This window comes from Athene noctua, chromosome 5 (genome assembly GCF_965140245.1).
Source record: "Athene noctua chromosome 5, bAthNoc1.hap1.1, whole genome shotgun sequence".
NCBI lineage: Eukaryota > Metazoa > Chordata > Aves > Strigiformes > Strigidae > Athene > Athene noctua.
This window is the reverse complement of record NC_134041.1, coordinates 34,954,047-34,967,889: the sequence shown is the minus strand read 5'-3', so window position 1 is coordinate 34,967,889 and position 13,843 is coordinate 34,954,047. Positions and strand designations below refer to the sequence as shown.

The 13,843-nt window shown below is 38.5% G+C and overlaps 1 protein-coding gene across 2 annotated transcripts in view; it reads right to left on the bottom strand.

Annotated features, from left to right (window-relative positions):
- Window positions 1-13,843, bottom strand: part of HMCN1 (hemicentin 1) — a 211,555-nt gene that overhangs the window by 142,844 nt on the left and 54,868 nt on the right. The window contains exons 7-11 of one of the 2 annotated variants that reach the window (XM_074907071.1): window positions 13,687-13,807; window positions 12,874-13,137; window positions 12,467-12,611; window positions 8,231-8,352; window positions 2,442-2,717 (exon numbers count right to left, since the gene is read on the bottom strand). In XM_074907071.1, the coding sequence (XP_074763172.1) occupies window positions 2,442-2,717; window positions 8,231-8,352; window positions 12,467-12,611; window positions 12,874-13,137; window positions 13,687-13,807 (928 nt within the window). Of the gene's footprint in view, window positions 1-2,441; window positions 2,718-8,230; window positions 8,353-12,466; window positions 12,612-12,873; window positions 13,138-13,686; window positions 13,808-13,843 lie in introns of those variants that run through there. The other variant, XM_074907072.1, reaches the window with a different exon arrangement.

Below are 13,843 nucleotides of genomic sequence, written 5' to 3'. Positions count from 1 at the left end.
GATTTCAGTCTGTATTTGTGCAGCTGCTGGCACAAAAATCTGATGAATGTTCTCTTTCAGAAACAGCAGCATCAAACTGAAAGCTTTCAAAACAAGGGTTTACTACAATCCACTTAAGCATGTAAAGCAGATGCTGGGTTATTTTTAGAGCTACCAACATTTGTTCTCTGCCTTAACTCCCACTCCAGAAAGAAAATGGGGATAAAGGCAGAGATCTATATGGAACTGTCCCAACAATAATAAAGGTCTTCAATATGAATTTAATTAGACATTCTCAGTTACTTGCAACTACCCAAAAGCATGAACCATCTTAATCTATTAACAAGACTTCAAATTTCCTTCTTCAGAATGTTAATAATGGCAACTCAATAAAGCTTTTGCCTCTTTACATAGAGCCACCCTTTACTCTTTCACTGCCAAACAAACTGTTCTTTTTAATACTGTTCTAGACCCTATCAAGCAATCTGGGTTGTACATGACAATCACACACTAGAGTACCTCCAGAAACTTGACAGAAATCAATTTGTCCAAGTAAAATAAAATAGTCACACATAATAGCATATATAATCATCTTGATACTGTTCTGCATATAGCCATTTGAAACGTTGGCAGTAGATTACTTTTTCCAGAGACAGACACTACTGCAGAAATCTGAATTCAGCTGCAGCTTAGCATTTTCTATGTATTTATTCTGTTCTAAGCATCCTTCATCAGAAATTATAGAAAACACAAATTCAGACTCTCAACTAAGCCTGTCCAAACTGTTTAAGAAGGTTCTCACAGACATGTTTTAAACCTATTAGCAATATCAGTACCAGCCAAAACATAATTTCCAACTATTTGATATAACCATTCTACATATATAAGTGATTTGAAACATAATATGCTGCTGTGGCAGCAGAAAACTTCTTTAGCTTTACTATAAAAAACTGCCAGAAGTAATCTGATCATTATGTTAAAGCTCCCAGCTGATCTACAGACATTACGGAGGAAAAATCTAAATCCCAGGAAGAGATGAATGAGGGAGGGAGGGCACTTCTCTTGTTGCCTTTGATATGCTTGAATGAGTGTTTTGATGGAAAAATCTTGTAGAATTTAAAACTAAGTTTTCCAAATGTATGACGGTTGAGGTTTTTTTCATGGCTTGCTTTCTTTCAGCCTTGCTAAAAAACTAATGGTTATAACTCTGCTGTAGCCATCTACGGGAAATTCAAACAGATCAATGAAGAAACACTCCATTCTGCTGTATTTTGTAATAGGTCTAACATAATAGTTTGCATACCTACTTATTCCACAACTTGGCAAACCAATATGCTCTCCTGTAAGAAAAACTACATCCCATCAGTAAGTGCTACCACTCCATTTTTGACCCTCCTTTGTTTTGGAGTACCTTAGGGCAGGCAGTTCCACTGAATTTTTCTTTTTTCCATAACTAAGTTTTCCATCAGTTAACCAAGTACTAGAATTACATCAGCAAAGTTAATGAAGCTACCCACTCCACACAGAATGTGTCTCAGTACCATCAGCAGACAAAAATCCTGTAGAAGTCCCCTACAAGCAGACAGAATAGTTTTCTTACTAAAACATTTTGAGTTCTGGCTCTTCTTACCCACAGACAGGCAGCTAGGAACCAAAGGTTCAAAACGTCCACATGACCAAGGCAGAGAGAAACCTGCAGTACTTTAAAATTTTAAAAGTATTTGATCCAAGACAAATTACTGCATTTATACTTTTTTTTTTTAATTTGTTTCTGGTATGCAGCAACAGCACAGATCTAGACCTTGTTTGGTCTCACCCATGCTGTCTTTTCCAGTTCTGACATATTTTCCAAGTTCTCATCTTCATAAAATCAAAAAATTGTGATTAGTTCTTAGCTTGTATTGATTGGCACTATAAAAGATTCAATAACATAGTACACAGAAAAACTTAGAAGTAATATTCTGTCATAAAGAGATATAAAAATAATCCAGATGAACATAGAAACTTTTACCAATTTAGTTTTATATATAGTTATAGTTTCACTGCAAAAAGAAATTAAAATAATCCATGTAGCCAGCCTGCAAGTTTTCTCAAAGTAGAGGCTGGCTGCAAATACTGAGGAGTGGTGTGCATATGTGTGTGTAGCTATTTCTGTGCTCTACTCTTCAGGAGACACTAACAACAAATCTACCTCAGGCTCCATTCACTCATACAGCAGTTAAACTGGCAGTTATAGGGGGAGGATCAAACCACAACTCAGACACAGAGCACAAGGCAGTCTCACAAAAGGAGCACTAATGTTGTTTGGTGACTCCCGCTGCCATTTTAGAACAGTCAAGAATTACATAACATTCTGTCAGTCTCCAAGCAGTTTTATCACTTGACATAAATAAAATACAAAAGTTACTAAGAGAAACATGATAAAGGAGTTATAAGCCATTAACATCCTGTTTCCTTGTTACCTTGCACTGTAAGGAAGACTGATGCTGTGGTAGATCCACCCTCATTAGAAGCGATGCAGTTGTACTTGCCGGCATCGGTGAGCTTTACAGTCTTCACCTCTAAAGACAGGTTGCTCATCATCCTTATCCGCAGGGGCTCCTTAAGCCTCACATCTCTGCCATTTCTCTGCCAGGTGAGATTGTAATGCACTGTGCTTAAAGTTAAGCAGGTCAAGATGGCTCCTTCACCAGGGACGACCGTGACATTATTAGGAACCTGAATCATGGGTGGTGGCTCTGTGTAGAAAGAGCAGAACAACAAAATGAGAAAGATGTGGGAATCTTTGCTCCACTTGTGGATCCTGACAAACAATTTCAAGTATACTATAGAGTTAAAAAAAATATTGGTTTCATATTTAGTTTAATTTAACATTGCTGAAGCCAGGAAACAGGATGCAAGGCAGCATCCTCATCCCCTGATGCTAAGCTATCTGACAGGAGCTTACATCACAGGAACACACCTGATTAGGTCAAAAGCTATTGTATCACATAGGATGAAAGACAACATAATGTATGAGAGAGGATGCAGCACTCTGCTGTTTGAGCTCATCTCACACTGGGGAAAGGCAGCACGAGCTCAGAGCACCACAGCAACAGAAGAAAGAGACAGGACCACCACCAGGTCTCAGTCTGGCTTCCAAGGTGTCACCACACATGCTGGAGTATGGTCTATGCACTAGTTTTACAGGCTTTGTATGAAAAGAAGATGTATTACTAGCAAGCGGCTCTTACAGCAACAATGAAACCAAGCCAAGAGCTGCTCCAAGCATCATTATTAAGCTCTTTTCATGATCACTTCTGTAAGGGAATATGGAAGGAGAGAGCATCTGTTCCCTTAAGTTTTATCTGATCAAGGACCTTATCAAATGGGATAAGGAAAAGAGGAGGCAATAAATACAGTATACAGAGACATAGACCTGACAGACAAACAACAGCCGAGACAACAAGATACAAATTTGGCCATGCTAACTGATGGGCTATCAAGAAGCTACAAGCATCATTTCAAAGAGGGGGCAACCTCGACTTTGCAACCATTAAAAATGCAAAAGGAATATGCAGGGGAAGTGAATCAGAGAGGAGCAAAAAAGGGAGGTGGCAGAAAGGGGCATACAAGGTGCATGTAAAACACCGCCAGACAGTACTTTTGCCTGACTGAACCCTGTGCCTGATCACCAGTCTGGCCTGTCTTCTTATTAAATCTTTTTCTAACTCTCTCTCTGTGTAATCACACTCCTTATCCCTTCTGCGTGTGTCCTGCAAGGACTAAGTGCCCAGCTACTGGGACGACTGGCATGAGTGGACTAGGCACCAGCTACTGGAGTCAGATCAGGGCATGTAAGCAGCCCAGGCCAGTGGCATCAGCTACTAGAGGGACTGGGGTCTGAGTACCAGCTACTGGAGCAGGCAAGGATCTCAGGCAATTCTGTACCTTCTCCAAACTAGGCATGCATGGCAGGGGAAGGTGCAGTTTGTTAGCAAACTTCAAGCTGGAACAGCTGGCAAGGAGCAGGTAAAAGTGCCCAGGATGTGTGCAGGGGTATCAGGGAGACAGAGGGGCCATGGCAGCACTCAAGGGATCTGCAGATGTGCATATGGCTCTAGAGGGTGGTGCGTACATGCTCTCACTAGTGACCTTCAGTCCTTACTAGGTGGGGAGGAGGAGGGGAGTTGGCTCTCCCAAGCTTTATGCAAGTCCTGCAGGTAGCTGCTGTGGAAGGTAGCACCTTCTCTGTGGCAGTCTGTGGAGCTGTGCCAGTGTCCTCTGTGTGTCTGTGACAACTGCTCAGCTTCACTACTGACAAATGTGCAAACAGGAAAGCGGCAGCAGTGTCTGTGGGTCTGGGAGAAACACCCTCAGGTCCCTGGGCACACAGGGCTGAGCTCCAGCAGCCAGACAGGAAGAATTCCTAGGCTGGAGCTGCTCAAAGCAGCAGCCACTTAGAACATTTCCTTAGCAGTTTCTACTCAAATCTTAGGAAGGAAAAGATAATGAAATTACCTATCTGTACACATCTTTTGTAACTTCCATTATTTGTTATTACTTGCTTTGCACTCTACTCATCTGTACACTTCTATGACACTCCTGGAAGAAAGCAGCTGTAATAATTTTATACTGGAACTAACCATTGAAACCACAGATGCTTAAAATAGGAGCAGCCATCCTGATCCTTCTTGAGATATCACTGAAAGGAGGCAACATTTAAGTGTTCAAGAAAGAAAATACACTATATATCACTTTATGCATTCCCATTAAAAGCATGTATACACATTCCACCTGGTTTTCCCCAGACTGGTTCTTGAAAACAGAAAGATCTGCAATAAATAATATTCTGAGTAGGATGCTTTAGCAGAAATAAGACAGCTGTAAGAGCAAGGCCAAATCTTTATCAGTACACACTAAAAAACAATTATCCTAAGAAAAGCAAGCATAACAGGGAATAAAAAAAAGTCTTTATTTATCAAGGGTGAAAGTTACTCCTAAGATCAGAGCCAGCCATAACTCCTCCTCATTTAAATCTCATGTGGGGTCTCAGATGAGGATCACAAACTTTGTTAGATCTCCACATAGCAACAAATCTCTCATACACTGCATGTTGGCTGTACAGCTCTGCTTCCCTACACACACACAGGCCCTAACAGCAATCGCCCTTATTACCAAAACTCTGTATTTTAACACATGTAGAGGAGCCAAGAAAAGCTAGACTTGCTTACTGAGAATCAAGTTTCTCCTCTGCACTCCAGGTTTTGAGGTTTTTGGGAGGAATCTTCTAATGCTTTCCCTGGTGTGTGACTTGAAGAAGCTTAGAAAAAGAGATGAAGGCCAGTACAGGACTAGAATTCACACCTTTTGAATGCCAGTCTGGTGGGGCATGACATCTTCTGGACTACACCAGCCTATTACCACAACAGTGCACACACAGAGCAATGCCCCAGCCAAACTGTAAGCTGGATTCAGAGTATTTCTTAATTGAAGTGCCAGTAAAGGTGCCTGCACAAGCTAACAAGCCATTTGACATTTTAAAGTTTTAATACTAGTAAGACAAAGTCAAACTCAAGTGTTTACTTTTTCTGAAACTAGAAAATGTTGACACAGTTCCAATACCTTTCACACAGCAGTTGACAAAATGGACTATCTGTAATATACCATCTGTCAGCTGGGCAAACTAAGAATACTTGAAAAGATTGTTTACATTGCTTAAAGAAGACATTTCAAGTAATTTTCTTCCAAATATTTGTACACAAGGATTTTAAAGCATCTCCTTCACATTAATCCTCTGCATGGCTCAAACCAGAGCTAATCACTCATGTTTACATAGTAAGTCAGTCTCAGTCCATCCCTCAGTGCTCTGTAAATAAGAGGATACTGGAATTTTTCTCCTCATCACTCTTGACTTCCAAGTGCTACCAATATCACAAGTACAAAGTTAGGATTCTCTTCCACTTTTCTCTGTGAGGAGGATGGTTGCAACTTACCAACCAAGAATCTTTATGCCCATGATTTCTGGGGCAGAATACAAGAGCTTCTTGTCCTCCAAAACATGGTTTGAAACAAGTATATGGGAATACCCTATTCACCTGGTTGTTACCAAAATATAAAATAATGCTTGAAAAGAATTGATGTTACTGTTCTATTCTACTCAAGTACTTTGACCAAAAAGATGTTTCTGTCCTCAAATTTACCACTTGGTATAAGAAGGCTGTTTCTCTACAAACTTTGCCTTGCATGGAATCAATGATATTACACTGGTTTCTTTGGATTTGCTCATACTGCAGCGAGAGGAACATCTTTGCTTGCAGAAGATAAGATGAAGGGATATATAGTCACCATCTTCAACTAGTGAGTAGGTTGTTTTAGAGAATACAGAGGTAGAGTTTTCTCAGAGGACAAAAGAAAAAAAAAAAAGGATGAGAGTCTGTGGTCATAATATGCAGCAGGGGAAATTCTGACTAGACATGCAAAATATTTTCCTAGTGGGGTAGTGAAACACTAAAGGCTGCCCATGAAACTTGTGAAATCTCTATCCTTGGAGACATTCAAAGTTTGATTGGACAAGCTCCTGATAAATGCAAACAAGCTTGGAAGTTAATTCTGCTTGAGCTGTCAACTGGACTAGGTAATTTTGAAAGGTCCCTCCAGCTTAAATTGTTTTGTGATTCCATGATTTGTAAACCAAGTTAACTAACCTGAATTAGCTACTACAGGAGATAAAAGACCACTTCAATTTCAAGCAGTTACACGAAACCCCAAGGCTGAATCCAAACTACTGTTCAGAGCTCTATCCTCAACTCTCACTAAGTTAACTGACTCAGTTCCAGTGCCTTCCCTAGTCAAGAGCAACAGCTTACACTTCTGCATTACAGGTATCTGAGCAACACAAACAGAAGGTAATATACAATGGATTTTTGTTTCTAAATAGAAGTGATTTTTCCTTTTCCCTCAAACTGTATTGCAACTGCAAATTAAGTGACAAAATTTGCTATAGTATGGACAGGATTTTCATCTACTCACCCACACATATAAACTTTTAATTTTTCCTGCCAGTCATCGTCCTGCAGAAGACCTCCACTGTCTGCTGAAGCAGTTCAAGATCATGCCTGGTTTTATGTTTTCCCCATTTGTGTTTGGGGTGTATCTTGGTTTACAGTTAAACTAAATTCTTCTGACAAAGTAAAAGGATTAACTTTTTGAAGTAAAGCCTGTTGTTTCACTTTGGAAACATTTCTAACTGGTCTGCAATTGAAACTCTCAACATCATAATCCACAGGCAACAACCAACATCCCCATAGTTCAGCAGCCAGACTGACAGGGACACAAGCAGCGCAGCCTTGTATTTCCCCATCAGAAGGCCAACTTTACTTTCTCCCTTTATCCTACTCCAAATTTCTATGTCTAAAGCTTAACCAGGATGACACTATTCACGTTTCAGAAGGATTTTCTTACCACAAATAGCTTTCAGTGATAATTAATGGGGCATAACTTAGTGCCCCAAGTCTCAACAGGTCATTAACTTACATAAGGAAAATTCCTTCTTCCTCAGCAAGTGGAATATCTGCACTTTATGCTTTGAAACTGCTTTAACACATAAGGCACACCAATTCGTACTAAATGGATGACCCGATTTATAAAAATCCCAATTTAAAGGACAACTAGTTATGAAGTTAGAAACATTTTAGATTTCATTTAAAAAACAGTGATTAAAATTACCTGTTGGATAGATTGCTAGCCAATTTGAGACTAGTAACCAAATACTACTGTTTATTCAAAGTTATCTTTGTGATTAGCCCAATATAGTCCTCATATTTACTTCCTTCATCCTAGTTACTCACTTTTTAAAAATTCAAGGTAATAGATGAGATTTCCAACAATTTACTGAATACTGTTTAAAAAAAAGCAGAACACATTTGAATGCAACTTTTGTAATTCCTCGTGTATACATACAATCAAGTGAACATAAAATTGCTACAGCTTGAAATAAAAATGAGAACAAATGACATCTCAGATTTCAATTTCCGCTTCTACAGGCCACATCTATTCTGCAAGCCCAACTGATATTAAGAACTAATTAGAACAAATTCAATGTTAATATTTAAAACAACATCACCACACTTGTGTATATGGGTGAGAAAAAACACAATACACTTAGAACTGGAAATGTATTTTATTGGTCCCAAGTGGCATTGCCCTCTGTTAAGCATTCTATCACAATATGTCACCTCATCTCAGTGGCGAAGGATAGACTGCTACTCACCTGATACATCCAGGAACGTCTGTGCACGTCCGGTTCCTGCACTGCTAGTTGCCATACATTCATAAAAGCCTTCATCAGGCAAGGAGACCTGGGCAATTTCCCAGCTCATACTAGATGATTCTCTGGAGGAAGAAAAGTGCATATACTATCTAAATTCCTGAAGAAATCAAGAGGTACAGGAATTTGGTTTCCTGACTGCAGATATAGGAGATTTTCACAATAATTAAGAGGAAAAACAGACCCTTTGATGAATCAAATTGGATCTAGGTTTATGGATTTTTATCTAAAACTATATGCACATTGTCAGGCTTCTTAGTTTTTGCTACATCAGATATCTAAGTTCTTGCAGAATGTCTCATTTGCACATCTACAAATATGCTTTCAGCATATATCAACAGTTGACACATAATAACTAAAACCACTGTATTTGCAGTAATTCACTCAGATGTTCATACTTTATCATCATCTTTACTACTCAAGAAGATACCTTTCCTTAATACCCACAGGTTTCTACGTAGAGCCAGTACCTGGTACCAAACCTGTGGGGGTCTTACCAGCAAGAGCAACAAGGGCTCGACCTCCCAGTGTGAGCCTCTCAAGCTCACAGGTACAGATGGAGCAACACATAAAGGAGACACCATCCTTTACCAGATACAATTTACTTCCCCCCCCTCGATATGCAAATCCACTATTAGGTTCATACAGTGTGGAGGGCAGCATCTACCCTACTACAAGATGACTACATCCAGGCAGCTCTCTGTACTTTTTAAACTGCAGGGACAGGTAGTCCATCCCAAATGTTTACAATCCAAAAAAATGTGAAGTATCAGTGAGATGATGACTCTGACTTCTGCTCTGCTGGCTGCACCTCTGAACTTATGACCAGCAGTTAAGTATGATAACCCAATATTGTGCACATTGGTTGCCTAGCCATACAAAAACAAACAGTGCAACGCATATAAAGACAGAATTAACAGATTCAGGACCAAAAATGGAGGGTGGGTACAGACGAGATGCAAGATAATATAATAGGAATCCAGAGAAATACTTGCATTTTTTCTATAAATTACAGCAAGGGCAAAGCTGATCGGCAATAATACCATGTATCTATCACATACAATGTTACAGCCAAGAAGAGAATAAAAGTCTAACTACACTGACTGGTGGTTACATGTGCTTAAAAACTGAACGCTCTTACAGCTTCTCAAGCATTCAAAACCACATTTTATACAGTGGTGCAACAGACACACAGATGATGACATAAATGACCAAAACAGTGGTTCTTATGCAGTGTCCCAGTGCTCCCTGTGGCCTGTTGCTATGGCATATAAACAAAACTGATGAGTGCTAAAATATCCATGATAGCTTTGGCAAGTAACTGTCATGTTATGGGAAAACACTAAATAAGTGAATCCTCTGTCTCTTGTTTGTCTGAATAGATTGATTTATCAACTCTTAAAGGGTATAAGGGAAAGAAAAGAGACTTGGAATATGCAAGAAAGTTCAAAGCTGGAGCACCATGAGACAGACAATCCAACTACACCACAAATGAAAACAGTATATAGTGACCTTAAATGGCTTCCTACTTATTCTCTTTTACTTCATACTTACTCTAGATAACCTAATATATCATATATCCAATCTACGACATTTTACAGTGCAATGCTGGCAAGTGGGCATGGCAATAACTGCCAACACTAAAGAATAGGGTCATATTTCTTCCAAGTAAAAAGTGAGAAAGATTTTTCCATGGAAAATATGTCAAAAGTAAAGTTATGCAATCCCATTCTTCTTCACTCCTGACTTTTGCTATACCCCAGATGTGGAACATGTAAGTCTTGAGAATGGAAGCATAAAAGGAAACGCATCTATAGAGTGTAAAATGTTGCAAACAGACCTGCAGTGGTCTATTAAAAATTAAATACAATGGCAACAATGAAAAACACACGCCTAAAGATATCTGCTGCACACGTTGGCACTGACTCTAAAAAGTAGTAACTGCACACAACTCTGCAATATGTTATTGGGATAACTCAGCACCTTTTAGCATCAAGTCATTTATTTACCCAAATCACTTCACAACATATGTGATTTGCTGTTCAAGCTGCTTTATCCAGTCAGTTTGGAAAATACAAAAGTGCTCCCTTAGACAAGCTGCAAAAGCCAAAGTCCAAATTACATCCTTATTACTAGTTACTGCAGAAACACTGGCAGAGAGCACAGTGATATCCATGTTGCATCTAACCTCCCCTCTTGGTTGCCACAAGTCACCACACTCCATATCACATTTTCACCTGGGGACTTCCCAGCAGCAGGCTGTGTCTCACATGAGTGAGCCAAAACCTAAGATTCACTCATGCCACACTAGTTAACACCTAGTTTGAAGGGATATGTATCTGCACAGTTTAGCAGATCAGATACTAGACTTGACTGACAACTACAAATATCAGTTGATTCAAAGTAATTTTTTAAAAATTGTTTTAATTAACTAAACGGATTGCGTTTCTTGTCAGAATTTCACATGTTATTTTTGTTGATGCCGAGCTTTGCAGTGTTGGTTGGATCTGCCATTTACAATACAGAATGGATTTTAAAGACACATTATTCTCAGTTCCCACTGATTTCCCACTGGAATGAGATGCTTAACTACTGTTCTTGGTCTCCTAAATCAGACTTTTCAGAAATGCACTGAGATATTAATCAAATTGCAAATTTTCTTACTAGACCACCACAGGATGCCAAAATCTAGAAAAACAAAGCATTGCAATTTTAGAGAACTTTTCCTACACGTTACTTATTTAAAATTAGGAATTATTACCACCTCTGATAGTACCTCTGGAATCAAAGTAGAAAAAAATCTTTAAAGTATGTTCACTTCAAGAACCCTTAACCTAGATTCATCCTAATGGTATTTTCACATAGACAACTGTCATGACAGAACTGTAATGTTCAGCTTATAAATCATTTACTTTTTGAAATAAGTATTTAAAAAAGAATGAGTAAAGATGACACCTTGTCACCAAAACAAAACCGAAACTCCTTCAATACAGAGCAATAACGCAGCTTAAATCTGCATTGAACTAGTAAACTGGACAAATCCTGTATGGAACTTCACTACTAATAAAATGCAGACAAGCCAAGCCAAATTAGATCCTATTTAACTGTGAACAATAATATTTGGTTTGAGATATATTTTGCTAAAATAACTTGGATAATCTGTTCATTCACCCCATCTGTAATATGAAAATGGAAAATCATAAAAGGTGCTGGATATGTGAAAAGCAAGGAATAGAAGTGTGTGGTTTGGTAACTAAAGAACAGAAAAAAATTACACAGCTGCTAAACTATGTGCCAGGGTTGACTAAATGTAAAGAGCACCTCATTAGAAAAAAAAAAAAGTTGCAGCACTTCACACTTCCAGTGTACAAGGGAGCTTCAGAATATATTTATTTTGGTAGTCATGTACCTGCTGTTGAACGTTAAACTTAGCCTTCAGTCTTTTCCTTAAGTGCTTCAGTCTTTACAAGAGGCTGCCAACACTTTTCTAATACATACTTCCTTTTTGTTTTCAACTACCAGAATTACAAGATGGACTTTATAAGTATTTTAATTCTTTCTTTTCTTTATTTTATTCTTATCTCATTCTGCAGAGTACAAGCATGCAATCCATTTTCTATACAGAAGTCTGAAGAGCCTTCCAGTATATTCAGTCTAAGTTTTCTTATTTTGAGAGATTCCCTAAAGAACATCATTTTCTAGGGGAGGTCATAGGACGGACTTCTAGGGTATCCATGGAAGGCCATTAGAAATAAAGCAATTAATGTATGTTACAATCATTTATGTAATCATCTATGTGTCATGGAGAGAAGAGGGGCAGAGAGGGTGCAAGGGGTGTGTTCCAGAAAAGCTAGTTACTGATCTACTTTACATAACTTTTAAAAAATTAAATTAAAAGCCTTCTAGACTTTAAGACCCAGTTTATCATAATTTAAGAATACATATTTCAGGAAGATTTTGGCCAGAACCATATAATCTCATTATCTATACAGAGTGCACACCCTGCTCAAATGTGCATATAAATCTCACCATAGAATACAGACTCCCTAATGAATATCACTTAAAATAACAGAATGGAAGTAATGGGATAGAAGCCGTATATAATAGTAAATAATAAATGGAAATCACAGGATGTAACTAGGAAATGAAACAGTATTGGGAAAAAAGGTCACTACTTACTTGAAGAACTGATCCACTCCTAGTTTTACTCCATTTTTAGTAAAACGCTGAGTAAAAGGTATAAGACTTTCTACGTGGCAAGGAACAGACCCTGGCTGTAAATAATACCCTGGAGTCTTGGTGGGCATTGTAACTTTTGGAGCATCTGAAGAAAGCAAATATTCCCCAAAAGATTATTAACAGCTATTAACATATATCCCATCTTTTCCTTTTATTAAAAGGAAATTAAATTTCTGATCAAGTTATACTTAGTATATAATAACATTAACTGGTCCATCACAATCTAGAGATAGAACTCTAGCAGGCAATAGCACAGAAAGTACTTGTTTAAGATTTAAAAAGATAGTAAGTATCACTTTTAACTGATTCAGACATGACAAATGTACATTCAAGTTAAAATCTCTTACCAGGAGTAATACTAGAAAATGAAACACTTGAAACTCTCTGAAAAATATAATCGTCCTTGTCATAGCCCATTATTTTAACAAAAAAAGCTTCATCTGGTGGAATGAAGTCAGAAATATTCCATAGTCCATAGGGCTTTCTGTCAGGATAGTATTTCACAGGCAAGGTCTTAAGAAGTTCCCCTGTAGTACTCAGAAGTTCCAGTCGGTCTACTCTAGCTGGAAGAAAGATCCCTGTGGTATTTAGCAGCACAAAGGTAGGAATCCCTAGAAAAACAAAAACATGCTATTTTAAGTGCTAAAAATAATAAATTAAAAATAAAAGAAAGGTTAGATTCCATATGTATGGCTCATTACCCCATGAATGCACCATTCAGTTTCAACTCCAAGCAGCAAAAAACTAAGTTGTACTAAGCTGTGCTCTGCTTACTAGCTGTCAGAAGACACAGCACTGATTCAGGTTTAAAGTACTGATGTCCAACAGGTGTTTCTAAAATAGCAGCCTCTTTATTAACTCCTCACCATGCCCCAGAGCCAAAGGCTTTCTCTGAAGCTCCAAAAGTAACAGAAAGTGTTGCAATTTTGAGCCATTTCATAGCTAAAAATACCTGCATTTGTGACACAAAAACCCCAAGCTAATACAAAATAATATCATAGTATGATAAAACAGGAACCTTGGCTGCTGCCACATTTTCAAGCCCAAGAACCAACCAACAACAGCTCCAGATTTCACCAAACACATCATCATATAGTTCTACTCGATTCTGGGTAGCCAAAACCAGTTATGCTTCAGTATGGACTAAAATGGAGACAAACCTTGCACTGGTCTGCTGGATGTTTTTTTAAAGTCTAATGTTGGCTTCCGAGAAAACCCAGTTCGAAAGTCAATAGTGCTGAGACCTGTGATGCGAACGGAGTGCCTGCCACTGCTCGAGGTCTGAAAAAACAAGAGTGAAAGACCATGTGCATAATT